Raw genomic sequence first — 27,794 nt, forward strand, 5'->3', positions numbered from 1 at the left:
AAAACCAAACCAAAACAAAAAAACCCTGACCACCATCCCACAACTAGACACCAAGAAGTGATGGACCAGTTTGCCACTCAACTCCATATTGCACGAGGCACTCCCAGCAGCCCAAGAACCTTCTTGTACTTGTTCAGTCTTCCATATATAATTCCAGAACAAGGGCTTTGTTAAAATTAGCATATTTATTTTTATAGACAAAACTGCAGACAATATAACAATTCCACTTATTGACATATAGTAACCTTTCTATACAGAAAATAACACACTTTCTCCCCCCAGTGTCTTATACTACAGTGTGAGCCTGAGTCTAACAACTGTTTTCCTCAGGAACAATTTCCCAGGTTTCTACCAGTTTTCCCAGGATAGGATTATGGCCTTAAATGGAAACCAGATGAACAGCAGATAGGGACAAACCAAGACCTGGGTCATATTCCATCATCCATTTTCAGCACCAAACTGATTTCTACCAGTTCTTATTTAGCAGACCCCATCCAAGGACAGCACCACTGAAAGCTTACACAGTAATTGATTTCAGCCAAGTATTGGGAAATAGAACATAGCACCAGTAGAAGATGAAGGGCTTCTAGCCACACTTGATCACCTCCACATTAGACAGGAAGTGGGTTGTGCAATAGCAAAACACAAACATGTACACACAAGAAATGTAGAGTGCCCCAAAGCATTCCACCAATATTTAAGAAAAAAAGCCATCAAAGCCTCAGCTGTTGCCTACAATCTTTATTGGAGTTATACAAAAAGAATCCCCAAAAGTGAAAAAATACATTATGTACAAAACCACTTTCCCTCAGGAGGAAGGTTCTGCTCGCCTCTTAACATGCAGTGCTTTTAATTGTAGCTGCAGACTCCACGGTCCCCTCTGCTGTTTGGCTCTCAGCCTGATTCTCAGCCTGAAAGACAAAGATCCTAGCTATAACTTACCCTGACATAAGTCATCCCATCATATATGACCAGATGATAAGGTTGACAAACCCAGGAGATCACACAAAGGATCAAATAAATTGTTGACCAGGTACTCTTCCATATATTCATTATTAAAGAAGCCATAAATCAAATCCATCTCCCAGATACCCAATAACTTCATATGCAAAATATTTTCAGTACATTCATTTTTCACATAGACACTTGAGAGGCCTGGCTTCCCAGTCCTAAGACCAGTGTGAGAAGCAAGTGGCCATGTCTACCCACCTCGGCCTCCATGTTTTCTGAAACTTCCTTTCCACTGGAGACAGCATCCCCACTGCCTCCATTCACCTCTGGCTCTTGTTTAGCTTTCTTTGCATCATCCTTCCGGGGACTCTCTTCCTCTGGTTTCCTCTAAAGGTAGAATTGTAAAGTGTTCATATTTATCTTAAGAAAACAATTGCAGAAAAATCCTGTTGCCCCTCTGGTGGCAACATCTTAAACACCCTGACTCACAGCCCTGTGGATCTGCAATCTATGCTGACCACAACATAGATGATGCCACAATGTATTTTACTTTAAAATTGACATTGTTGAGGCACATGGAACAGGGAGAGGGTGACAGAGATCTGAACACTGAAGAAGCACAAGCAAGAACACAGAAGCAAAGACTTACACCACAGGGAAAGGATTATTGATTCGGGCTAAAGGCAGAAGTGTGAGAAGGCCTACAATGGAGGAAACCAGTAAGAATCCTCCAGCTTTCCAAACAGCCACAAGGTTAATTAAGGTGGAAGTTTGCCAGGTAAGTTATCCCCAATGAAACCCGTAGCTTCCTAGTGTATTATTACAAATTGCCCACCCTCAAAAATGCAGACATTGAAAAAGTTTAAAAATACAAAAGTTCATATAAATTTACCTTCTTTCTGACAAGATGGGAAATATCAGTCACACAATTTGATGAGGAAGCGCCATCTGTTGGTTTTCTACTGGCAATCTAGCAAAAATAAGCCTTTGTTAATTATCAGTTTACAAAAACCTGTAGACTCATAGTAAGCCTAATGACAAATAAAATACTCACCATGGATACTGAGGCACCAGCTCCACTAGGAGTGAAACCGGAAGTAGAGCTCTCCACCTGTGTGAGACACAGACAATTTTTGTTGGTTTTTAGGGGGTTTTTGTTGTTGTTTTTTTGGGTTTTTTTTTTTTTAGATAGGGTTTCTCTGTGTAGCTCCAGCTGTGCTGAAACTCACTCTGTAGATCATGCTGGCCACAAACTCAGAAATCCTCCTGCCTCTGCCTACCAAGTGCTGGGATTAAAGGTGTGCACCACCACTGCCCAGCTTGATACATGGACAGGTAAATTACAGAATAGAACCCCAGCCACTCAGGCTCAAGTTGCCTACCTCGAATAACAGCTGATTAAAAGGTAAAATTCCTTTTGCCTACAGCAAAGAGTTCAACGCAGACACCTACATTCAGAGTAGGCAAGAAACTAAACCATTCTCATGTCCTATTTACAATACAGATTATATATACCCCAGCATGTCAGGCCAAGAACAGAGCCAGGCAATTTATGGCTAAGACACTCCATCTATGACGTAAGCTTTTTTTAATGGTATTCTCAAAAACATTTTACAAATAGTAACACAATATTTATACTGAAAGGCAAAGAAATATACAAGGTAAAAAACAAAGTAGCAGTGACAGAATGTACACCTGTCTCCTGCATTCAGAACACACTTTCTAGCCATGGGACAACTTATACAAGTGAAATGAGCTCACATTCTGACCAACTAACTCAAGTCAGGAAAAGTACCTTTTAAATGGACTATAAACATTTATTGTAATACACGTATTTTATTTAAAAATAAAACTCGGGCTGGTGAGATGGCTCAGCAGGTAAGAGCACCCGACTGCTCTTCCAAAGGTCCAGAGTTCAAATCCCAGCAACCACATGGTGGCTCACATAACAAGATCTGACTCCCTCTTCTGGTGTGTCTGAAGACAGCTACAGAGTACTTACATATAATAAATAAATAAATCTTTCAAAAAAATAAAAAATAAAAATAAAACTCAACAAACCAGAGTAGCTTTCAGTGCCAGTTCGGCTACATTCCCACTCCGCTGAGATTCCTTTGCGTCTTCTATCTTCTCTCGAATTTCAGGTAGCAGTTCTTTCAGCTCCTCAATTTCTTTCTCATATTCAGTAAACGATCCTTCGGCCTCCTTCATCTGCTCATGGAGTACAGCTACAAAGAACAGCTTTAAATCACTAACAAAAAAACCCAGTTTCCCCCCACAATGTAAATGACGGTATCACCTAAACATACAGTAATTTCTGTTCACTCACCCATTCTCTTTTCAATGACATCGATAGATTTGCCAAACTGTGCTACTGCTTCATCATACTGAGAGTTGTAACCATAGGCCAAACCTAATTGGTAGTGAGTCTCTGCAAGGAGACGATCGTGAGCTTCCAAATATTGTTCTTGCAGGCTTAGGCAAGCCTGAAACTCCTCCACAGCTTGGATATAATTCTCTGATAAATGAAGAAATAACACCATGGACAGAAGTTAACATAAATTCAGTTATGAATGGACTCATCTCTCCCCTTTGCAAACAGGGTCTCACTATATAGATCTGGCTAGCCTGGAGTTTCTGCTTCCCCTCCGGAATGCTTGGACTGACTGTCAGAAAACACCGATTTACAAGGCTGTTTAATGCTCCAGATACTATAGGGAACTCAGACCTCCTATTCTATGGGATTTTGTTATATACAGATAGCTCGTGGCTAACACATTTCTCCTTTAGTCAGCAGAGGGCAGAAAAACCTGCCTTTGTAATTTTGGATGTTCAAGGTCAATCCTAAGGAAAACAGGAAGGGAGAATGGAGAAAGGTAGGAGACGGCATAAAAGAAATTGCATTACCAGATTCAACACTAACTTCTCCAAGTTTAAGATGGGCTTGTGCAGCATAAAGCTGGGCTTCTTTTGTTTCTTGCCTAAAAGAAAGATTAGTAAAGCCTTAAAAATAATCTTAAACTGCTTTCTATTTTCAACCACAACATGAGCCCAAAAACACCCAGAGTTTTTTACCTCTTAAAAATGATCTTGGCTAAATCCAGCATATCCCAGGCAAGTTCCAAATTCCCTATCTCCTCCTCTTCATTTTCTTGAAGAGACTGAAATTCCAAGTCATTGGCATTAGGCAAAAGAACAAAACAGGCATCTTTTTAGAGAATCAATCTTTTTTGGGTTTTTTTGTTTGTTTGTTTTTTGAGACAGGGTTTCTCTGTATTGCCCTGGCTGTCCTGGAACTCACTCCGACCAGGCTGGCCTCCAACTCAGAAATCCACCTGCCTCTGCCTTCCAAGTGCTGGGATTAAAGGAGTGCACCACCACCGCCCAGGGAGAATGAATCGTAAATGTATAATTTAATATAATTAAAAACAAAAAACAGGCCGGGCATGGTGGCACACACCTTTAATCCCAGCACTTGGGAGGCAGAGGCAGACGGATTTCTGAGTTGGAGGCCAGCCTGGTCCACAAAATGAGTTCAAGGACAGCCAGGGCTACACAGAGAAACCCGGTCTCAAAAAAACAAAACAACAACAAAAAAACAACAACAACAAAACCTGGCTGCAATTCAAAATGCAGGCCTTCTCCCTAAAGCCTACCAAATGTGCACCCACAATAAGGTGTCACTTCATCTCAGTGAAATATAATTATAATGTTGTATTTCATCTTATAATGGAAAAAAAAATCCCCAGGCACTCGCAAGGACCAGATCTTACAGGAATCTTTCCTATATTAGCAACCCATAACCCTATAGTAATAAAGTTGTAATGGTACTAAAAGAATAACAGCTTACCTTTTTTTCAAGAACTGATTCATTTGGTGTTTCTTCAGCCTTGTCATTTTCTCTGTCCTCTTCCTCTGAGCCTTCAGTTTCTACAAGAAGAAACTACTTAGTATTGAGATATAACAAAGTATTTGTCGTCTGGTGTGATTCTCACAATATCTGTCACCCTACATTCTAAGGTAGAATGGAAAGGAAGCTAATCCAAGGCAGTCAGCATCTGCTCTGAAGGGATCTTCAGTTCATGGCTACCATCTAGCTCACATCTAGCCTACACTACCATATACACAGCCTTATAGTACATTCATCCAAATGTCAGACGTGTAAAACTAAACCTGCTGTGATTCACAATAAGAAAGATAACCTATACATTGCCTCTTGCAAAAAATCTCCCAACTACTCAAACAGGTTTTAGTCATTTGTTAAGATAATTGTATTATACTCAAAGTATCAAAACCCAAATAATTCCCGACCATTCAGAATACCAAAAACTGGCTTTCCTACAATAAGCTATGGGGAAGAAGAGAAATGTCTTCATCAGCTCTCCCCATTGAGCAAGTCACAGACTCCAGCCAGCTCAAAAAAAATTGAGAACAACTAGTTACTTTAAGATTTATGTGTGTAGCCACACCAACAACTATTCTGATATACAGTTACACATCAATTGTTCAAATAAGCTTTTAAAATTCCCATTTGTAAGACAACTTAAAATTCAAAATGTCAGCAGTTTTACTTGATACAATCAATTCACATAGATTAAGTATATACTCATGTCATCTTTCATTAAGCTAGTTGGGGATTTTTTTTGCTCTTGTTTTTTTCCTTCTCCACGAAACAAAATCTTACTATAATACCCCAAACTACTCTCAAAAACCCAGGAATCAGCAATATTTCTTCATTTCCCTAGTACCTGGAAGTATATAGCTACCAGCTAAACGTTCTTAACACTCACCCACCAAAAAAAAAAAAAATCACAAATGTCACAACTCTACAACCTATATATGAGAATAGAAACAAGAAAAGTTGGGTTTTTTTATAGCCTGGCTATTCTGAAACTTGCTATGTATACCATGCTGGCTTCAAACCAACCTCTACTTCCAAAGTACTGACAAAATATGCATTCCACAAGGCCTATTTAAGCTAAAGGCCAGCCATGTTTATCTGCAAATCAACTGGTACAGTAGTAATTGGTACTGAAAATTCCGATATATTGCCAATTGCTAGCAATATCAAAATACTTGAACAATTTGCAAAGAACAACCTGGTTAACTATAGTGAACTAGTAAACACTGTGTAATCAAGTTTCACATTTTTGTATATAAGGTGTGCATCCCTATGGAGGCCAGAGGCCAATGTCTTCCTCAGTCACTCTCTACCTTATTTTCTGAAATAGGGTCTCTAACTGAAACTGGAGCTCAACAACTGGCTATTTCCCAAAATATAAAAAGACTCACTTTTTTGTTTCTGACTATGCAATTCATTGCTTCTGAAATACAGCCCACCAAAACATTATTTTTAAAGAATTTTTTTTTCGAGTTTGAGAGATGGCTCAACGGTTAAGAGCACTGACTGTTCTTCCAGACTCTGTTCAATTCCCAGAAACCATATGGTGGCCCACAACATCTTTAACAGGATCCAATGACCCCTTCTGGTATATCTGAAGACAGTGACAGTGCACTCACATGCACAAATTAAAAAAAAAAAATCTAAAAAGGCTGTTTTGTTAAAAAATCATGGGTGCCCATGCCCATGAGTGCAAACTGTGGAGGCCCAAAAAAGGGTTCCACCCTGGAGGTGGATTTACAGGCAGTTGTGAACTGTCTAATGTGGGTGTTAAAAAGCAAACTCCTGTCCTTTTCAATAGCAGTACCTGCTCTTAACCACTAAGCTATGTATCCAGCTCCAACATTTTTTTCCATGTCCTTTAGTTTTCTAAGTTTAAACTAGATAATGACTTCACCCAACCTCCAAAATAATCCAAGAATGCAGAATTAAATACATGTATTTTCACAACACTCATTAGACCAGGCAGGAGGATCATTAAGAAGTTGGCGGCTAGCCGGGCATGGTGGCACACGCCTTTAATCCCAGCACTCGGGAGGCACAGGAAGGCGGATTTCTGAGTTCGAGGCCAGCCTGGTCTACAAACTGAGTTCCAGGACAGCCAGGACTATACAGAGAAACCCTGTCTCAAACCCCCTTCCCCCCAAAAGAAGTTGTCGGCTAAGGCCAGATAGTAGTAGTAGTACATGCCTTTAATATCTACACACAGTAGACAAAGGCAGGTCAACCTCTCTGTACATTCAAAGCCAGTCTGGTCTACAGAGTACTGAGTTCTAGAACAGCCAGGGCTATAAAGTAACCCTGTCTTGAAAACAAACAAACAGGTTGAGACTAGCAAGGGCTATACTTTGTTACTACTGAAACTAAGCTATAGCGTGAGATGCAGTCTCAAAGAACAAAATTATAGACATATATTTAATTATCTGGTACCTGTACCTATTTATACCTTTACCAAAGTGTTATGAAACTTAATTTGGCATAAAATATCTTAGAACTTTATAGGAAATTTATACATTAATGTTCTTACAATGAATGACCTGAGAATAATGGGTTTCATTTTTATGGAATAATGGAGATGAGCTAGGTTAGTAAGAAATCCACTAATTGTAAAGCTCCCAAACTTAGTAACCAGTGATCAAGCACTAGTGGGAATATACTTAATGTCCTCAGCAAATATAAATTTTCTGAACTTGCAAATGAGTATTACTAGTTATGTGCATATTCCATACATCTGATCTTGTGACATACTTAAAATATGCCAAAACCAAAATTAGAAATTAAGAAAATATATTAAAGATATATAAGCTATGCAATCCTTACATCTGTAAACCCAGAGCAGAGGACATGTCATAGGCAAGGGGACTGCCATTATTTCAGGCCAGTCTGGATTATAGTGATACCCTGCCTCAAAAACAAATAAAGACTGCTACTTCTAGAATTCCTACAGGTAAATCAAGTACCCACCCGATCAGTTAGCACGTATCATCTGAGCATAGCCAACCTTTATGACTACAATGTAAATTTTTGTCCACTTACCAACCACATCTAACATGACAAAAAGAAAAGAGTACACTGATTTCCTGTATGAGGGATATAGATATCCCAGAAATGGTAACAAACCAAGTACCATGAAATGGCTTGTTACTTTCTTGTGAATCTAGATGAAAATTTCCATGTGCCAGGCAAGTATTCTACCACATGTTATGCACTGGGGTTTTAATTGTGTGTAGAAATGCATGTATATGAGTGAATGTGGGTGCACCTATGTCATTGTATCTGTGCTGGGAAGAAGATAGCCTTGGGTGGCTCAGGGATGAGACAGGGTCTCTTATGTGCCAGGCTAGTTGTTCTACAAGCTACACAGGCTAGTTGTTCTACAAGTTCTATACATATGGAGTATATGACAACTTTTAAGTGGGTTCTGGAAACTAAATCAAACTCAGGTTCTCACACTTGTGGCATATGCTTTCCTCACATATAAGATGTGGATTAGCATTTATCCAGTATAATGGAACCAACCATAGAAAGTGGCTGCACCATAAAGCCAGTCTCACCCATCTCTATTAGGTGTGATGAAGGCTCTCCCCAGACCATATTTATAAAATCTCACAAAATTTTACTAGCCAAAGAACACTGAAAATGTCACTTATAGGGCTGAGATTTTGGTTCAATAGTATAGTTCTTGGCTAACACATATGAAGCCCTGTGTTCAATCCTCAGCACTTCCAAAAAACAAAAACCTGAGGAATTCAATTCTAAGCTTTTATTAAAGAACTCCTGAAGCTCAAGAAGCCCAACAGTGCTACCAGTTAGCAAGTTCACATCTGACTATGTCTCTGCTGGCTGGAGTGCAGGGACCTGCACACAGGCAAATGCATACCAGAATGGTCAAGTAATAAAGATGGGTCACTGAAAATCCATTAAGACAACCCGTAAAATAGTTCTTTTATGCAGAAAATTATTAATCGAAAAGTACCTGTAATTATTAATGCCAATGTTAGATGAAACTTAATACAGTAGAATCCCCAACTGAGCACAACTCAAGTCAGACGTGCCAATTAGAGGCTTCAAAATATTGATAAAATTGAATCTGAATTAAGCCAGTAACACTATAGTTGATTAGCAGCCAAAGCAAGCATTAAATGAAGAAGGAAAGCAACAAAAGGAATGGCTACGTACTTTGCTATCTCTCTTGTCCCTGAAGATTAAAATTAGTGTGAATAATCCTCTAAACATTTCTATGAACTAAAATTGATAAGGGCACCAGAAGACTTAAATGGCATGCCTGCTTAAGTGTACCAATTCAGTGGATTCTACTGCTCTGTTCCTACTTCCTACAACAAAGGAGAAACCATGTGAACAGTAAACTTAAAAATCCAAAGGCATGCAAGTGAACATCCATTCAGCATTCTCTGCCAGCCTAGCCTACTATGTCCCTATCTATCCCACAACCCATTTCTAATCCACCCTTCATATCATTTCATTGGCTAGCATGATGGCATAACAAGTTAATGACTGCTAGCCAAGTTTCAGAAATCAGACGACCTACTTTGTAGTTTCTAAAGGCAGACTGAAAATCCTGAATGGAAGGCTGACTTTTACCAATGATTAGTGCGTCAAATCTAGAAATGTACTCCACCCACTGCAGCTCTATCATATCCCGGTTACCTTCACCCTCTTTCATCTGTTCGTCTCTCTCTTGTGTCTCTTCATTAGCAGCTATCTTAAATTTGTCTTCAGGTGCTTTCTCCGTGGCCCTCTGGGCTACCTTGGTCTCAACCCCATCTCCAGCTGCCTCAGACTCTTCTACAGGTAGCATAGCTTCCTCCTGTTCAGGAACCAGCTCTGCCTTGACCTCCTCTACACTTGAGCCATCTTTAGTTTCTGTCAGTCTTTCTGCAGAAGTCTGTGGTTCACTAGGAGTCTGATCTCCTACAGTTGATTGTCCAACAACTGGACCATTGTTGGGAATAACTGTAATCTCCTGCCCTGGCTTCTCAGAGACTTCAGCTCCGGCCTCTGCAGCCACGACTGGTGATGCTTCAACATCTTGCCCTGACAGTTCCATAAGAACAGCCTTACCTAGTTCACTCTCAGAGGTAGCTACCTGATCTTTTGGCTCCTCCCCTCCCACATCCGCTGACTTGACTTGAGGGTCTATTTCAGCTTCTATTTCTACCACCTTCATTAAAGTGCCCTGCTTTTCTGCAGCCCTGATAGGCTGATCTTCTGAAGTTTCTTTTGGCTTTTTCTCTAAGCTTATTATTTCCTCTCCCTCCTCCACTGTTTCTCTGAATTCTTTATTTTGAACATAAGCTCCTGAAATTGATTTTCCTTTCTCAGTACACAATGATTCCTGCTCTGTCTTCCCAGAAGCGACCTCATCTTCATTCAGTCCTGGTATTGCTGCTTCTTTTGCCTCTTCAGAGGATTCAGTTAACTGCTTTGAAGTCGGTTCAACTGTTTCCTGGAGCTTCTCTTCAGGCTCACTTATATCCATGTCTTCTCTTCCACCCTTCTCCACTTCACTTTCCTGTTCTTTATCAGTTTCAGGCTTTGTCAGAGACTTGCCTTCTGCTTTTTTGGCTTCTTTTTCTCCCATGGCGTCATAAACCTGTTCTCTCAACTCTTCCCTTGCTTCCTCTACATGGTTAAAGAACATGAAGCATAAACATGTCTCGGAGTTTAATGATAAAAGCATAAATTGAAAGTAGAAATACATTCCCTTTAAGCCTAAGTTTTATCAGATGCCCCCATGAGAAAAGCAAAGGGAGAAAGGGAGAATCCAAGCTAGCAAAGCAACATACTGCAAAAGAAATGAGTAATCTGATACCAGTCAGAAGAGATGTCAAGCTTCCCTCCCTCTCTTAAACAATATACTTATTTGATTTCTAACAGCCAAACTTAGAAAATATTTACTTTTCTAAGATATAGAAAACAGAAGTCCTCCAAGGACTCCTAATAACTGAGTATGGAAGGTTTTTTAAAAAATATTTATCAGAAAAATATTTGATGTTCTCTTAATATTTAATGCCAATTTAAAAGAATCTATCTATTTGATACATTTAGTTATTCTCTTAAAAGCTCACTATCACTTTAGTAATGGCCTACACTTACTGCATCAGCCCAAGTATCTTTGGAGAGACCAACCACCATAAGGAGAACCCTATTTCCGTGACTTATTTAAAGGAAGATCAGTCGTCGCAACTCTTGACTGTAACATGCAACTCTACATACCATCTACATTATCATTATTTTCTACCAAAGATTCATCTTCTGTTTTTTCTCCTTCTTCCTCTTCTACATGCACTCCTTCTAAGGCATTTCCCAACACTCCATTCTCCATTCTATAAGAAGAAAAAGCACAAAAGTATAACTAGTTCCTAGCAATGTATTTTATGATTGTGACGAAAAAAGCAGAAAAAGAAATCATGTAAAAAGAATACAAAAATATATATTCAAAACAGAAGTTCTACAAGTTCCAGGCCAACCAGGTCCACACAGCAAGACCTAGTCTTTAAAAATAAGGAGTGTGGGGAGGGAGAGGCAGTGCCCAAGCAATGGCTCAGTGGTTAAAAGCACTTTCCTCTCAAGAGGACCTGATTTCCGTTGCTACCATCCATATTAGCTTACAAATGTCAGTACTCAAGACTCTATGAGATCTGAGAATTCTGGCCCTGGGAAGTACTTTGCATTTATAATTAAAGAAAAAGAATTTTTGTTTAATTTTTTTAAAGACAGTACCTTTGTGTAGCCCTGGCTGTCCTGGAACTAGCTGTGCTTACCAAGCTAGCCTCAAACTCAAGAGATTGGCCTGTCTCTCCCTCGCAAGTGCTGTGACACCACTGACTGGCTTAAATAAGAAAAATCTTAAAAGAAAAAACCACAGATATAGTAACAAAATCACTAGGTCCAGTCTTGTGTCACATGCCTTTAATCTCAACTCAGGAATAAGAATCAGGCCATTCTTTATGAGTCCAAGACCAGGCTGATCTACATAGTAAGACCTGTAGTGGTCTGAATGAGAATTGCTCATGTTAGAATGCTTGATTCCCTAGCTAGTGGAACTATTTGGAAAGGCTTTGTTGGAAGGAGTGTCACTTGAGGGTGGGGACTGACATTTCAAAATTCCAAGCCATTCCAACAATGGTTACTACTCTGGTAGCATGCCTACGAGCCCTGCACCATGCTCCCTTCCATGACAGTCATGAAATCGGTAAGCCTCCAATAAGCTCATTTCTATAAGTTACTTTCATCAACTAAGACATCCCCATATCAAAACAAACAACAAACAAAAAACAAAAAAACAAAACCAACTACATGCTAACAGAAGACAACCAATGATCAAAACCTTAAGACTAATGAATGCCCACTGTGAATGAACTTCTCTATCACCTCTTCCATGGTTCAGAGACCTTCAAGAAGAGGCACAGAGGATGAATGAACTAAAGTGGAAGGGTAGGGACACTGACTTCAGATATGACAAGACATGAGCACTTTCTGATCAATAGCAACTGTGCTTAAGCCTATATCACCACAGGACTGGCTGATTATTATAAACAATTAAAATACACTAAAGAAACCATTTAAAACTCTAACAAATACTAATGTGATAATATCCTAGAAGAAAGTGGACTCTCACCTGAAAAGTACAAATAGTGATTTTCATCTAGAGAATAAAACATCTTATCCTTTTCATTCTGTAGCAGGGACACACTATTTTCTCAACTATGTTAAACTAAAATCTACTCCAATTTCCCTTAAATGGCCAGTGACATTCTGTGAACTTAATGTTATTACTAACTCATTTAGTACTAGTGCATTAAGTGTTCTGAATATTCACAAAATTAGGAAACGTAACAAAACTGTGTAAAGACTGATCACTTACTTTGTATATCCTCAAAATAGCTTTATTTTTTATACTATAGTTTCACATTAACTGGATATTAATTATTAAATAATTAGTAAATTAATAAACATTATATAATAGATTTGTTGAGCAGTTTCCAACAATGTTAATAGTAAGTCTTTGTAATTGGAGAGAAAGAGGTCTCCTACAGGCAGTGGTGGCACACGCCTTTAATCCCAGCACTTGGGAGGCAGAGGCAGGTGGATTTCTAAGTTCAAGGCCAGCCTGGTCTACAGAGTGAGTTCCAGGACAGCCAGAGCTATAAAGAGAAACCCTGTCTTGGGGGGGAAAAAAGAGAAAAAAAAAGTCTCCTTTTGAGTTAGGCTATAAAACTTGAACATAGTCCTTCTGCTTCAGCCTCCTCAGATCGTGGGAAATTCAGGAATATGGAACCCTAACAAGCAAATTTACTAGATACTTTCATGTGTTACTTATTCAAATTCTACTCCATACAGTCCTTGTTGAGTAATTGTTTTGAGCTTGCTCAATGTTTCTAAATGTTCTTATCTCTGTATCAAACTCTGAACAACCATTAACTTATTAAAATACATCTACTAATTCAAATCCTCAAAACATAATTTCATTCTTTGCATAAACAATTTTAGCCAACAAGGAAATTTCAACTTTAAAGAAACCAAAGTGTTATAAAATATTCTATTCATAAAATGAGACTTCCCAAGACATACCTGGCTAACTCCAGAAGTGACTTCCCATAAAAAAAGAAGGCTTCTCCACACTCATTAGCCGTTTCTCCATACTTCTTACCTCTACAAAGAAAGTAAATACCTAGTCTTAACATTTTTAATTGCTAGTTAACAACACATGAAGTTAATGTTACATGTTCTAAATCTATTTATAATGTATATTTTAAGTGCCACCAACTAAGTTTTTTATGAGATATTCTTCCTGCCACTTTATAAATACCATGTGGACCAGAAGTTAGAATATTTCTGGGTGGAACTTACGTGATGAAAACGAACCATGTGACACATGCTTTTGATCCCAGAACTTGGGAGGCAGAGGCAGGAGGATTTCTTTGTTTTGAGGCCAGCCTGGTCCACAGAGTGAGTTCCAGGACAGCCAGGGCTACACAGAGAAGCCCTGTCTCGAGAAACGAACGAACGAACGAACAAACGAACAAAAGAAAGAAAGAAAGGAAAAAAGAAAGAAAGAGAAAGGAGAGAAAGAAAGAAAGAAAGAAAGAAAGAAAGAAAGAAAGAAAGAAAGAAAGGAAGGGAAAGGAAAGGAAGGGAAAGGAAGGGAAAGGAAGGGAAAGGAAGGGAAAGGAAAGGAAAGGAAAGGAAAGGAAAGGAAAGGAAAGGAAAGGAAAGGAAAGGAAAGAAAAAAGAAAGAAAGAAAGGAAAGAAAGAAAGAGAAAGGAAAGGAAGAAAGGAAAGAAAGGGAGAGAGAAAGAGAAAGAGAAAAAAGAAAAGAAAAGGAAAGAAAAGAAAAGAAAAGAAAAGAAAAGAAAAGAAAAGAAAAGAGGAGAGAGAGAAAAGGAGGAGAGGAGAGAGAAGAGAGAGAACGAGAATACCATGGATGGGCATTCTGAAACAAAAAGTATTGTTTCTGATTGTGTTTTTAATTTATTTTTATTTTTCATTCATACCTGCATGTATGTCTATGTGAGAGTGTCCTAAGCCCTAAAACTGAGGATACAAACAGGTATGAGCTGCCATGTGGGCACTGAGAATTGAACCTTGGATACTCTGGAAGAAGTCAGCGCTCTTAACCACTACACAGTACACCATCTCTCCAGTCCCCAAAGACCAGTAATAATGAAACTGAACTACTTAAACCAAAACCTCTTTTTAATTCCTAAATAGCAATACACTATTAGACAGACAAGTTGTTCTATCTCAGTGCCTAAAACTTTTTTGTAAAATGAATATGTATTAAATGCTCAGAGCTATTTTCCTAAAATGGCTGCACAGCACGGTGGTATGCAAGGTTTAATCCCAACACTCTAGAGAAAGACAGACTAACCTCTTGAGTTCTAGGCCAGCCTAGTCTAAGGAAGAGTTGTAGGACAGAGAAACCCTGTCTGAAAGACAAACAAAACAAAACAAAACAAAACAAGCAAAAAACTAAAAAGTTGGCTGGAAAAGCTGGGCAATGATGGCATACACCTTTAATTCTAGCACTTTGGAGACAAGAGGCCAATGATCTGGAGTTGGAAACCAGCATGGTCTCTAGAGTTCCAGGATGGCCAGGGATAAACAGAGAAAACTCTTGTCCCCAAAGGAAAACAAAACAAACAAAAGAAGATTGGTTAGAAGCACTTTTGCCTGGCACCCACCTGGTTAACAACCATAATGCCAGTTCCAAATCTTCTTCTAGCCTCTTCCTGAAGGCACTAAACTAAGCAAGCACACATAAATATATACTCATACACTTAAAGCTGGAGAAATGGCTCTGTAGTTAAAAGCAAGTACGGCAAACTCCAGGTCTAAAGAATCCAAAACCCTCTTTGAGCCTTCAAACTAATGGGCATGCATAAAACAACAAAAACCAAGAAACAAATATATCAGCTTCTATGGGATCCAAAGACTAGCATAAGTCATAGAAAATTAAACCAATTAATGTTTTAAGACTATGAGACAAGGGGACTAGAGAGATGGCTTATCAGTTAAGAACACTGGATGCTCTTCCAGAGTACCAGGGTTCAATTCCCAGCACCCACATGGAAGCTCACAACTATCTAACTCCATTTCCAGGAGATATGAAACCTTCACATAGACAAATATGCAAGTAAAACACTAATGGTTAGCCAGGCCTACAAAGTGAGTTCCAGGATAGCCAGGGCTACACAGAGAAACCCTGTTTCAAAAAACCAAGAGTTGAGTCAGTTTATCTTTTTTGTTTTTCCAAACAGGGTTTATCTGTGTAGCCCTGGCTGTCCTCCATCTCAGAAATCCTCCTGTTTCTGCTTCCCAAGTGCTGGGGTTAAAGGCGTACATCACCACTGCCCGGCTAGAACAGTTTTTTTTTTCTTTTTTTTCCCCAGGCAATGAGAATTTAACTCAGTAGAGCTCTTGCCAGAATGTGTGAGGCCTTGAGTTTTTAAGCCAATACTGAAGGATTCCAATATATCCTTTCTGGCAGGATAGTGAAAACAATGATCTTTACAAAATTCTAAAAAATAAACTAAGAGTGTTTACTTTCACCTACAGGTCAGCTTACAAGCACTTGTAACTCCTGTTCCAGGTGATCTGATGTCCTCCCGGCCTTGCTGACACCAGGCATGTATGTCCAGACACATGCACACAAAACACCCATTCGTATGAACAAAAAAAAAAAAAAAATTTAATTTCTAAACCCCACTTTTTTTTTTTTTTGAAAACTTTCCAATACTTAACAGTTTACACTGATTAGTTTTTGAAAACATGACACAAACTGGAGTTATCTGGGAAGAGGAATCTCAACTGAGATAAAGTGGAGACAAACCTGCGCCGTCTATATGGGAAGGCCTTCAGTCCATTGTAGGCAGTACCACCTCTGGACAGGTGGTCATGATAGTATAAGAAAGCAGGGGGCCCAAGACATTAAGAACAAGCTAGTAGGCAGTGTTCCTGCCCTTAATTCCCTCAATGATGGGAGTATGATCTGGACATGTAAGCCAAATAAACCCTTAATACTTAACCCAAGTTGATTTAAAGGCATGATGCTTATCACAGCATACAGGGGAATAAGACACCAGCACAGTACTAAATACCACAGCCCAAAATTAATCAGTCCAGACAGAACAAAACAAAGGCAGGCCCAAAGATTGTTACAAACATCCAAGAATAACATTGTTCTGCATGCTGAAAGAAGGAATCGGGCACAGGGCTAGAGATGGCTCAGCAGTGAAAAGCAGACTGCTCTTCTGAAGGTCCTGAGTTCAAATCCCAACAACCACATAGGGGCTTACAACCATCTGTAATGAGATCTGATGCCCTCTTCTGGAGTGTCTGAAAACAGCTACAGTGTACTTACATATAATACAGAAATAAATCTTTAAAAAGGAAATCAGAAACCTACAAAAACTTTTAAGATTTTTTTTTCCCAGTATGAATGAAAACAATGACTAACCTTCAATTGCTATTAGAAAAAAACTATCCTAGAGACAACGCATTCAGACAAAGTGATCAGAAAAAGATAGTTTGAAGACTAAGATTACTAATCTGTTTCTTCAATATATGGCCAACTCATGGCTCCCACCATATTCCAATCAGTTACATAAGATAAGAATGTTTGAAAAATGCTATTCTAATAAAAGATTTAGTAGGAGAAATTAAATCAAGAGCAGTCAAGCTGGAGAGAAAGTTGAGAGTTTTAAAAAAGCTGCTGCTGCTCTGGCAGAGAAACTGGGTTTGATTTCAAGTACTCACATACTTGACAACTCACAATTTACTACCAAAGGTATCCCAATACTCAATCATGGATTCCATAGGCACTTGGCACACATATGGCATATGTACATACTTTCAGGAGACATATTCATACATATAAAAAATTAAAAAATAAAAACCAAACTGAAGCCAGGCGTGGTGTCGCATGCCTTTAATCCCAGCACTCGGGAGGCAGAGGCAGGCGGATTTCTGAGTTCTAGGCCAGCCTGGTCTACAAAGTGAGTTCCAGGACAGCCAGGGCTACACAGAGAAATCCTGTCTCAAAAAAACCAAAACAAACAAAAACAAACAAACAAACAAAAAACCAAACTGATATCCCAGTAGAATAAGGGAATAGCTTAATGGTAATGTACTTGCTTATCACCTAAAAGGTCTTAGAATTGAACCTAAGTAAATTTTTCATGAGTTTCTCTGTATACCTGGATGTGCTAGTACTCCCTCTGTAAACGAGGCTGACATCTGCCTCCAAAATTCTGAGATTAAAGGAGTGCCCCACCAATACTCGTCTCTGAGGCATATTTTACATAATAAAAAGTAAAAAATGAATTAGTTTTCCTCTTAATCATTAGTGACTATGATGAAAATCACCTTCTTCAAAAGTTAAATGAAATTACTTTATTATAATAAAAACTCATCCACAGAAAATAAAAAGCCAGAATTGTTTTCATGGTTCAGACAATTAGACATGGGATTTCACGTATATTAGGTAAGTATTCTACCATCATACTCCTATACCCACCCCACTTTCAATCTTCCTTCTTTCTCCCCATAGAAAACCTGTTACAAGTTTGTAAGCTATTTACTACTGTTTTACAACAGAACATATACTTACAAAAGACTAGCTGCTTCCTGGAATGCATTAACAGCTGCTGGAATGTCACCCATCACCAGATGTTTCTGTCCTAATCCCAGTAGTTTCTTAGCTTCACTATCCACATCCAGACTGAAAGAAAAAAATATATTTAGTGCCAAATACTGTTTACATCAATATTAATTGGATATATTACATTTACACCATAATAGTTAAAAAGACCTAATAAAGCCGGGCGTGGTGGCGCACACCTTTAATCCCAGCACTTGGGAGGCAGAGGCAGGCGGATTTCTGAGTTTGAGGCCAGCCTGGTCTACAAAGTGAGCTCCAGGACAGCCAGGGCTATACAGAGAAACCCTGTCTCGGGGGGAAAAAAAAAAAAAAAGACCTAATAAATTGACCAAGTAGATGCATACACCCATGATCACTGTAAAGGTAAAGGCAGGATGACTGAGAATGAGCTTCAACTACATACCAAGATACTATATGAAAAAAGAGAAGACCTGCTATGTCACATTTACTTTAAAAAAAAGAAAAAGAAAAAGAAATTAGGGCTGGCGAGATGGCTCAGTGCTCTTCCGGGTCCCGAGTTCAAATCCCAGCAACCACACACATGGTGGCTCACAACCATCCGTAACGAAATCTGATGCCCTCTTCTGGAGTATCTGAGGACAGCTACAGTGAACTTACATACAATAAATAAATCTTTAAAAAAAAATTAAAAATGCAACTTTCATAAAACCTTACAAAACATGCTATTATAAATAGATGCTAATTACACAACAAAAGAACCACCAAGGAAACCAAAAGATATACACGCTTACTAGCTAAAATTAAAAGTAAAACATATGGAAAAAATAAACAGGTAGGGTTGAGAATGGAGATATAACCGTGCTTTCCTAGCATGCACAGAGCTTTAGATCAGTCTCTAGTACCATATACACAAAACATGGTTAGTAGATAACTATAATATCCATTCTCAGATTATAGAAACAGGAGACCCTGTCTCAAAAGCAGAGAGATTATGGTGGCACAGCTTTGATCCCAGCACTTAAAAGAAATATGCAAGCAGGCTGGGCAGCAGTGGCACACACCTTTAATCCCAGCACTTGGGAGGCAAAGGCAGGCTATTTCTGTGTTCAAGGCCAGCCTGGTCTACAGAGTGAGTTCTAGGACAGCCAGGGCTATACAGAGAAACCCTGTCTCAAAAAACCAAAACCAAAACAAAAACAGTAAAGAGCCAAATATTTCTGTTTTACACACGCACGCACGCACGCACGAGTATCTCTGAAAATTCACTGACACCCAAGACTACATAGTGAGACTCTGACTCAAAAAATAAAAGGAGGAAATATGGACCTAACTCAGTTGATAGCATTTGTCTAGTATGTAAACACAGAAATCTCTGGGTTTAATCTCCAGCACTGCATAAAAGCAGGTATGGTACAACAGACCTGTGATCTCAGCAGTTGGAAGGAGGCAAAAAATTTAAAATTTTAAGGTCATCACAGGAAATACAGGGAGACTAAAACCAACCAGTGTTATATGAAACCCTCTAGAAGGAGGGGTAATACCCTAAATAAATGAGCTAGGTGTGGTGGCCTGTGCTTTTGACCCCAGAAGAGGCAAGCAGACCTCTAAGAATTCACGGCCAGACTAGTCAGCATAGTGAGTTCCAGGACAGCCAGGGCTGTTATACAGAGAAATAGGAGGCTACAGTATTAGCTCAGTGGGTAAATATCTTGTTGAACAAGCATGAGGACTGGAGGTGGATCCCTAAGACCCTCTTAAACGCAGGGTAGACCAACTTGTATTTCCAGTACTTAGAAAGTAGAGAAGGGATCCTACTCAGCAAGATCTGGGTTCAGTTGAGAGAGCTGTATTCAATAAATGATCAAAGATTCCCAATATCAACCTTGTACCTTTGACTGAACATGTGTGCACAGAACACACACACCATACAAATATACAAGCACATATACAAAGTAGGCATGCCACAAACATAAAAATAAAATTAAAAAAAAAAAAAAAAAACTAAAGCATGGTGACACACCCTTTAATCCCAGCACCGAGAAGATAGGCATAGGTCAGCATGGTCTACATGGTGTGTTCCAAGTGAGTCAGGGCTAAAATAAGGCCTTGTTCTCAGAAGGGGAAACATGGTACATGTGGAATGTGAGTGATACAGAGAGGCTAGCAACAGCTCAGTATAAGCATTGGACCTAGATTCAATTCCCAGCACCCATATGGCATCTAGTTCAAGGGGATCTAGTAACCTATTCTGGCTTCCAAGTAACACTAGGTACACAGTGCATAAATGAACATGTAGACAAAACACCTATACACATAAAATAGTAAAAAATACTAAGTAAATTTAAAAAACTGTTTCCAAGAGGTGTATGTGGTGTGACTAAGTTGAGAAAATGTCTACCTGTGGATGAATCCTTAGATTTAAAGCCTAGAATAGCATAAAACCAGTATGGTGGTATAAATCCCCAGTTACATAACAAGTTAAAGATTAATGCCAGCATTTAGTAGAAAGGAATGGGAGTGGATCTCACAAGCCACATTGACAGACCATGAACTGAAGCTAAAGGCAATCAGCCTTCCTATTTCAACTCACAGAATACAATTAAGAGCTAACATGCTTCTTACCACATTTTTTTTAAAGTCACTTCTAATATCAAAAATGATTTAATGAAATTAGAAGTGACTTTAAACTATTGGGGCATGAAATTCACCGATGATCAAAAATACTTTTCCAAATCTTGAAAAAACAAAAAACAAAACAAAAAATTTTCCAAAAGTTTAAATTATTTTTAAGGTTTTGTTGTTTGTGGGTTGCTTTTTTTTGGGGGGGGTACCCAAAATAACTCCTATCTTAGCATTCCATGTGCTGGGTGTCCTAGTTAGTTAGCTTTAGCTGCCAACTAGACATACCCTAGAATCACCTGAGTGTCAACTGAGGAATAGCCCAGAGTCAGACTGGCCTGTGGGGCCAGCCCATTGAGGTCAGCACCATCCTTAGAAAGATGGAACTCCACTGCAAACAAAGAAACAAACAAAAACAAAAAAGTTGCTGAGCATGAGCCTGTAAGCAAACCAAAGAAAAAAACAGCAGTGTTTCCATGTCGCCCACTCTGATTTTCCTTATTGATGATTTAAGTGTTAAGCCCAACAAATCTCTTCTTCCACAGGTTGCTTTTACTCAATGTTTTAAGATAACAAAATGTAAGCTCAATTTTTTTTTTCTGTTACTGGAGACTAAACCTTGATTCTCATGCATTCTAAGAAAGCACACTAACAAGCTACATTGGAAATCTTAATTTTCATTTACCTCAAATTTTATTACTGGAAACAACACTGTGAGTTGATTCCCCTAAGGAATGCTCTCATTTTGGACAAAATGTCCTCCAAATACCCCGGTATTTGAAAAATCTGTTAGCAGTTCATAATGGTCATCACATGTTGAAGGGATATCAGGTTTACCTACTACTGTGTTTACATTAGTGCCAATTAAAAAATTAAAGGTGCAAATTTTCTTTATAAAAGTGATCTAAATGGCGGGGCAGTGGTGGTACACACCTTTCATCCCAGCACTTGGGAGGCAGAGGCAGACACATTTCTGAGTTTGAGGCCAGCCTGGTCTACAGAGGGAGTTCCAGGACAGCCAGGGCTACACAGAGAAACCCTGTCTTGGGGAAAAAAAAAAAAAAAAAAGCTAAATGAATCCCTGAACAGGTTTTGCTGACCCTAGAGACATCTAAGAAAAGGAGAGGAGCAGAAGATACAATTTCAGAGATACTACTCTGTGTAAAGCCTTCAGATTTTATCCCCAGTGAGCAGATATAAACTGTTTCAGATATGTTTCAGTGAGCAGATATAAACTGTTTACATAATTGTATCATATAATCTTACCTCTCCATTTTATCTGCCGAGGTAGAAGGAGCAGGAGCATCTTCAATTCTATAATCAATAAAAAAGAAAAAAATACAATGGAAGCTCTTTTTAGCTTGGATATTAAGTAGTATCAGAAAAACATAAACACATAAGAAATTTTCATATTTTAAACAACACACATCTTGAAGGACTGGTGGTATATGCTTTAATCCAAGTACTCTAGGATAAAGGCAGGTGGATTTCTGAGTTCGAGACCAGCCTGGTCTACAAAGTGAGTTCCAGGACAGCCAGGACTACACAGAGAAACCCTGTCTAAAACAAAACAAAACAAACAAACAAAAAAATATAAAAATATTGCCGGGCAGTGGTGGCTTACGCCTTTAGTCCCAGCACTTGGGAGTCGCAGAGGCAGGTGAATTTCTGAGTTTGAGGACAACCTGGTCTACAGAGTGAGTTCCAGGACAGCCTGGGATACACAGGAAAAAAAGAAAAGTAAAAATACTAAAGGCACATATGTAATTCACACTGACGTAGAACTGAATAAGAACAGTATGGATAATATACTTTGAGGCCTACGTGGGGACACAATGAAACACCCCAATTAGGGGTTAGAGAGATTTATCAGTGGTTAAGAGCACTGGCTGTTCTTATAAAGGAACTAGTCTGGGTTCCCAATTCCAATATGGTGTCTGACGACCTTGCAAAATTCCAGATCCAGAGGTTCAGAAAGCCTCTATTTTCCACAAGAATTGTATGTACACTGTGCTCAACATACATACAGCCAAAATCCATACATGTAAAAAAAAAAAAACCTTTAAAGAAAGCCAGGCATAGCTGGGCAGTGGTGGCATTTGTCTTTAATCCCAGCCCTTGGAAAGCAGAGGCAGGCTAGGCAATCATGGTCTACAGAGCTATAGTTCTAGGAGAGCCTGAGCTATACAGAGAAATCCTGCTTCAAAAAAACAAAGGAGGGGGCTGGTGAGATGGCTCAGTGGGTAAGAGCACCCGACTGCTCTTCCGAAGGTCAGAAGTTCAAATCCCAGCAACCACATGGTGGCTCACAACCATCCGTAACGAGATCTGACGCCCTCTTCTGGAGTGTCTGAAGACAGCTACAGTGTACTTACATATAATAAATAAATAAATAAAATCTTAAAAAAAAAAAAAAAAAAAAAAAACAAAGGAGTGAGAATATCAAGTGATTCTAATAGGAAACTAACCAATACAATGAGGAAATAGCTAAAAAGAAATAATAAAGAGGACTGGAGAGATGGCTCAACAGTTAAAGAGCACTGGAGGCTCTTCAAGAGGTCCTGAGTTCAATTCCCAGCAACTACATGGTGGCTAACAACCATCTGTATGTAATAGGATCCAACGTCTACTTCTTGTGTTACTGTGGCAAGTGACTGTCTACTCATATACATAAAATAAATAAATCTTTTAAAAAATGATAAAGAAAAATCCTTGTGTAGTGTGGGGTTTTTAATTGGTTAATATTCACAATGTGGGGAAAGCATGGTACATACTGTATAGTCTAAATTACCCAAGTGTGTGTATGCTTGCAGGATCTAGAATGACACATTGACCTGAACTGCTTGTGACTGGGTAACTTTGTTCTTGCTTTCTTGTGTTTTGTTTCCTGTAATGCATATACTAAAAAAATAAAGCTTCTTTAAAGAAAAAACAATAAAGAAATGTTTAATGATTTTTTAAAGACTTTTTTTTCATTGTGTGCTATGATGTGAGAAGGGGAACAATGTGCATGTATACCAGAGTACACATAGGGAAAACACTTTAGCCATCTCTGGCTACCCCTCATAATATTGTAAATCCAACCATTTTGTAGTGTTTAAATAGAAAATACAGCTGTCATATGAAAAAAAAAAAAAAACTAAGAGACTAAGAATGCAGCAGCCAATAAACAGCCCTGGCTGTCTTGGAACTCAACCGTAGACCAGGCTGACCTTGAACTCAGAGATCCACCTGCCTCTGCCTCTTCAGTGTTGGGATTAAAGCCATGTGGCCACCACTGCCAGGCAAGACATAAAATTCAAATTGAACAGCAAGAGGCTGGTATAGGCATTTGCTATGCTAGAAAGATGGCTAAGGTGTTAAAGAGCACATGTGGGTTCAGTTTCCAACATCCACATGGTGGCTAATAACAACCAGTAACTCCAACTCCAGTAGATCCAACATCCTCTAATAGCTTCACATGGCATACACTCACAGACACACACATAAAAGAAAAACCCAGCCGGGTGTGGTGGAGTACACCTTTAATCCCAGAACTCGGGAGGCAGAGGCAGGCGGATTTCTGAGTTTCGACACCAGCCTGGTCTACAAAGTGAGTTCCAGGACAGCCAGGTCTATACAGAGAAACCCTGTCTCAAAACAACAACAAAAAGTAGGCATGTAATTTTCTGTAAATACCCATTCAGGAAGGAAGCTGGTAATTACTTCACCAACAGCCAAAGTGTAACTGAACACAAATGAATACATGAAAATCTCTGTAAAGTTTGTTTATACAGTAATTTAAAAAAAAAAAAAAAAAGCTGGGAACTGGCAAGCTGGCTCAGTGGGTAAGAGCACTGACTGCTCTTCTGAAGGTCCTGAGTTCAAATCCCAGTAACCATGTGGTGGCTCACAACCATCTGTAATGAGATCTATCTCCCTCTTCTGATGGTCTGAAGTCAGCTACAGTGTCTATGTATAATAATAAATCTTTGGGCCAGAGCAAGCAGGGGCTGAGGGAGTGGAGTTGACCAGAGCGAGCAGAAATCCTAAAAATTCAATTCCCAACAACCATGTGAAGGCTCACAACCATCTGTATAGCTATATTGTACATATAGCTTACAGATAGCTTATGTACTTTCAGACATAAAATAAATAAATCTTAGAGCAGCTGGCCAGGCAGAGGTGGGGCACACCTTTAATCCCAGCACTTGGGAGGCAGAGGCAGGAGGATTTCTGAGTTTGAGGCCAGCATGGTCCACACAATGAGTTCTAGGACAGCCAGGGCTACACAGAGAAACCCTGTCTCTAAAAAAAAACAAAAACAAAAACAAAAAAAGGCTGAAGGTTGTGGTATACTCCTTTAATCCCAGCACTTGGGAGGCCAAGGCAGCCAGGACTACACAGAAAAACAAAAAACACAGTTTGGAAATCTGAGGAGATGCTAGGCATTCCCAAACTGTAAAGTACTGGAAGGAAAGGGATCCCCAACGTAATACAAGCAGCTGTTCAGAAAGCACCAGAAATGGAGTTTCTACCGAATTCCTAAACTTAATCTACTCTGGCCCTAAAAATATCAATGAAGAGGACCTAGGAAAGTGGAATCTGAGGGTAAAACTGCACTTTCCCAAATGGTTGAGTGGTTAGAGACCCACTGATTTTCAAGAACCCACTAGGAAAGGAACCAAAAGGTGATAGGGTAAACTGTACGGAGTGAAACGTCATCTAAAACATAAACCTATAGAAAAACCAATCAAATATCTCACAGACACCTTTACTTTTACCCAAGGCAAAACTTGGTTAAAAAAAAAAAAAATGCTCAAGGGACAGAAAAAAATAGAATCCAGGACCTAAAAAAGGCAAGGTAAACTGGAAAATCGAACCTGTATGGAAAATAACTTCTTTCCTCGAACTGATGAATGCTTCTGTGCATATGGGAGAGATCAAGTTAGATTAGCACTTTAAAGCTCTCAAATCAAGCATTCCTCCTTTGGGGTCCTTTCGCTTAGCAAACTCATCTAGCAAGTAAACACTAGACTGATAGCTACATACAGCCTTTACCGAAGACACTACGCAAGTAAAGTGTCCCTTGAAGCAACAAAATCCCCGTCCCACATACCGAAAACCTAACGAATCAAGACACTTCTCCGCAAAGGTTAAGAGTTACAAAGCTTCAGTCCCGTAGCCACCCTCAAGATTACTGTAAACCTGGTAGTGAGTATATAATAAAATTCATTGCGCCCCACCGACCCGGCAAAAGCAGCATCCACTCCAAACAATGGAGTTTTCCCGCCTCCTACAGGCCCCGCCCACTCCTAAGAGCCAAAACTACGACGATCAGCGTGCAAAGCCCCGCCCTCTGAGAGGCCCCACCCACCCGCGTCCCCTGTTCCAAGCCTCCATCCTCGTGTGGGTTTTTTTTTTTTTTTTTTTTTTTTGGCGCCAAATCTGTTGGCCAATTTCTCGGTACGTCTACAGACTCTCTACAGAGACGCACCCTAGGAGTGCGCGATCAGGAGGGGCTCAAGGACCGACTGGAGCCGGGCCCCGCCTACCTACCGGCAACCTCGGGCAAGGGGTGGAAAAAAGGGGCCGGCGATGGAGCCAGCCACCGCTGCCCCCGGCAAGATGGCGGCCGTGAAAAGCCGGGCAGGGGGCGCCAGCCACCCGCCGTTACCGCTGGCGCGCCAGCTCTTCGCAAGTAGGGCTTCTCCACAGAGCAACCCTCTCCGCACGGCCGCCGTTGTTCCGGGGAAGGCAGCTGTCCCACCCACCAGCCCGTCCCGCCCGGGAAGCCAAGTCCCCGGACTCTCCCTGAGGACTGGCCTCAAGCTCGCCACAGTCCCGCTTACTTGTCAGCGGAAACCAGCTCCGCGGCGATGGCAGCAGCGGCTGTAGACTCTGTGGCCATCGTTCCCCTGAGGTGGTGGGCCAGTGGGCAGAACACTGCCTGCGAAGAAAACCAGAGAATTCCGGACAGCAGAGACTCACTCAGGTAGAGAAAATGGCAGATTGGAGACCCCGCGCGGTTGAGGCCCTCTTATATACCAGGTCCCTTGTCCCGCCCATCCACTTCCGGATCCTCCCCCCTCGGATTTAAAGGACTAGGACTCAACACCTTTCTGTCACAAGGACACAGCCCTGTATCCCTTCCCGTTTGGGTATCTTCCCGCCCTAGCCCGTTTTTCCTTAAAAAAAGAAAAAAAGAAAAAGAAAGTAAGATAGAAAGGAAAAAGAAAACAAAAATCAAACAATTTCCTGCTTCTGTGGCTAGTCGTGATAGAAGCAAAATCTCAGTACTACAACTTCTGAATGGGAGCCAGCCTAGAGATTCCACAATTAAGTGGAGCCAGTGAGTCTCTGCGACTGTGGAAAAAGTAGTCCCGAAGGTGTCTTTCTGACGGGGATACCCGAGAAGGTGACAGGTATTCCCTATGTCCTCTCAGTCTTAACGGATGGAAACGCAAGAGCTGAGCACGAGTACAGCAGCAACGGCTAGAACTGACCAGACAGACGCGTGGCTCTGGGCCTCAGCAACTACTGACGAAACAAGATGCTGCTCTAGGATTGGCTACAGATAAAACTATCGCGCTTGATTCAAAACTCTTAGAGGGGCAAAGGGATGCGGGTGTTTAGATCCACCGCCTTTGACTGATCCAATCCGTTGCTGCCATCATCTTACTTTACCCACGTCCAAGTTGTTAAGTTAAATCCTGTACTTAAAACACTTTAAATATTTTAGCTGTCTCTCTTTTTTTTTCTTTCATATATATTAGGTAGGGACTTACAGTCTATCCCTGGCTAGCCTGAAACTTGCTATTTAGACCCACTGATCTCTAACCCACAGACATCTGCCTGCCTGTGATTGCGAGGGCTGGGATTACAGGTGAGCAGCACCACACACGCCTTCTTTTACAACCTTTTGTAACTCCAGTTCAAGGGCATTCAATCAATGCCTTCCTGTGACCACCAGAGCCACTAGGCACACACATGGTACACATTTATGTATGCAGATACACTCATACACATTAAATAAAAGTAAATGTGGCTGGAAAATTCGCTAGGAGGTTAGGAGCACTTGTTATTCTTGCAAAGGATCCTGTTTCAATTCCCAGCACCCACAAGGCGCCTCACCACTTCGTTAAGCTCCAGGCATGCATATGGTGCACAGACATGGATGTAGGTAAAGCATTTATT

The 27,794-nt window shown here is 40.1% G+C and overlaps 1 protein-coding gene across 4 annotated transcripts; it reads right to left on the reverse strand.

Moving 5' to 3' along the window:
- Positions 1-169: 169 nt before the first annotated feature.
- Positions 170-27,794, reverse strand: Nasp (nuclear autoantigenic sperm protein (histone-binding)). Of its 4 annotated transcripts, none has more exons than NM_016777.3 (16): positions 27,008-27,069; positions 26,450-26,547; positions 21,885-21,932; positions 17,988-18,098; positions 13,448-13,528; positions 11,090-11,199; positions 9,521-10,495; positions 4,802-4,881; positions 4,027-4,112; positions 3,859-3,932; positions 3,281-3,469; positions 3,013-3,179; positions 2,006-2,062; positions 1,844-1,921; positions 1,210-1,338; positions 170-911 (listed from the first exon to the last, which is right to left on the reverse strand). In NM_016777.3, the coding sequence occupies exons 2-16, from the start codon at positions 26,506-26,508 to the stop codon at positions 834-836; spliced, it is 2,322 nt and encodes a 773-aa protein (NP_058057.3). In that variant the 5' UTR covers positions 26,509-26,547; positions 27,008-27,069; the 3' UTR covers positions 170-833. The 4 variants fall into 4 exon arrangements, with proteins under 4 accessions (NP_058057.3, NP_001074944.1, NP_001271158.1 ...); XM_030253656.1 differs by having other exon boundaries at positions 171-911; positions 26,898-27,794; NM_001081475.1 differs by lacking the exons at positions 9,521-10,495; positions 27,008-27,069 and having other exon boundaries at positions 26,450-26,615.

Source organism: Mus musculus, chromosome 4, assembly GCF_000001635.26.
Source record: "Mus musculus strain C57BL/6J chromosome 4, GRCm38.p6 C57BL/6J".
NCBI classification, from domain to species: Eukaryota; Metazoa; Chordata; class Mammalia; order Rodentia; family Muridae; genus Mus; species Mus musculus.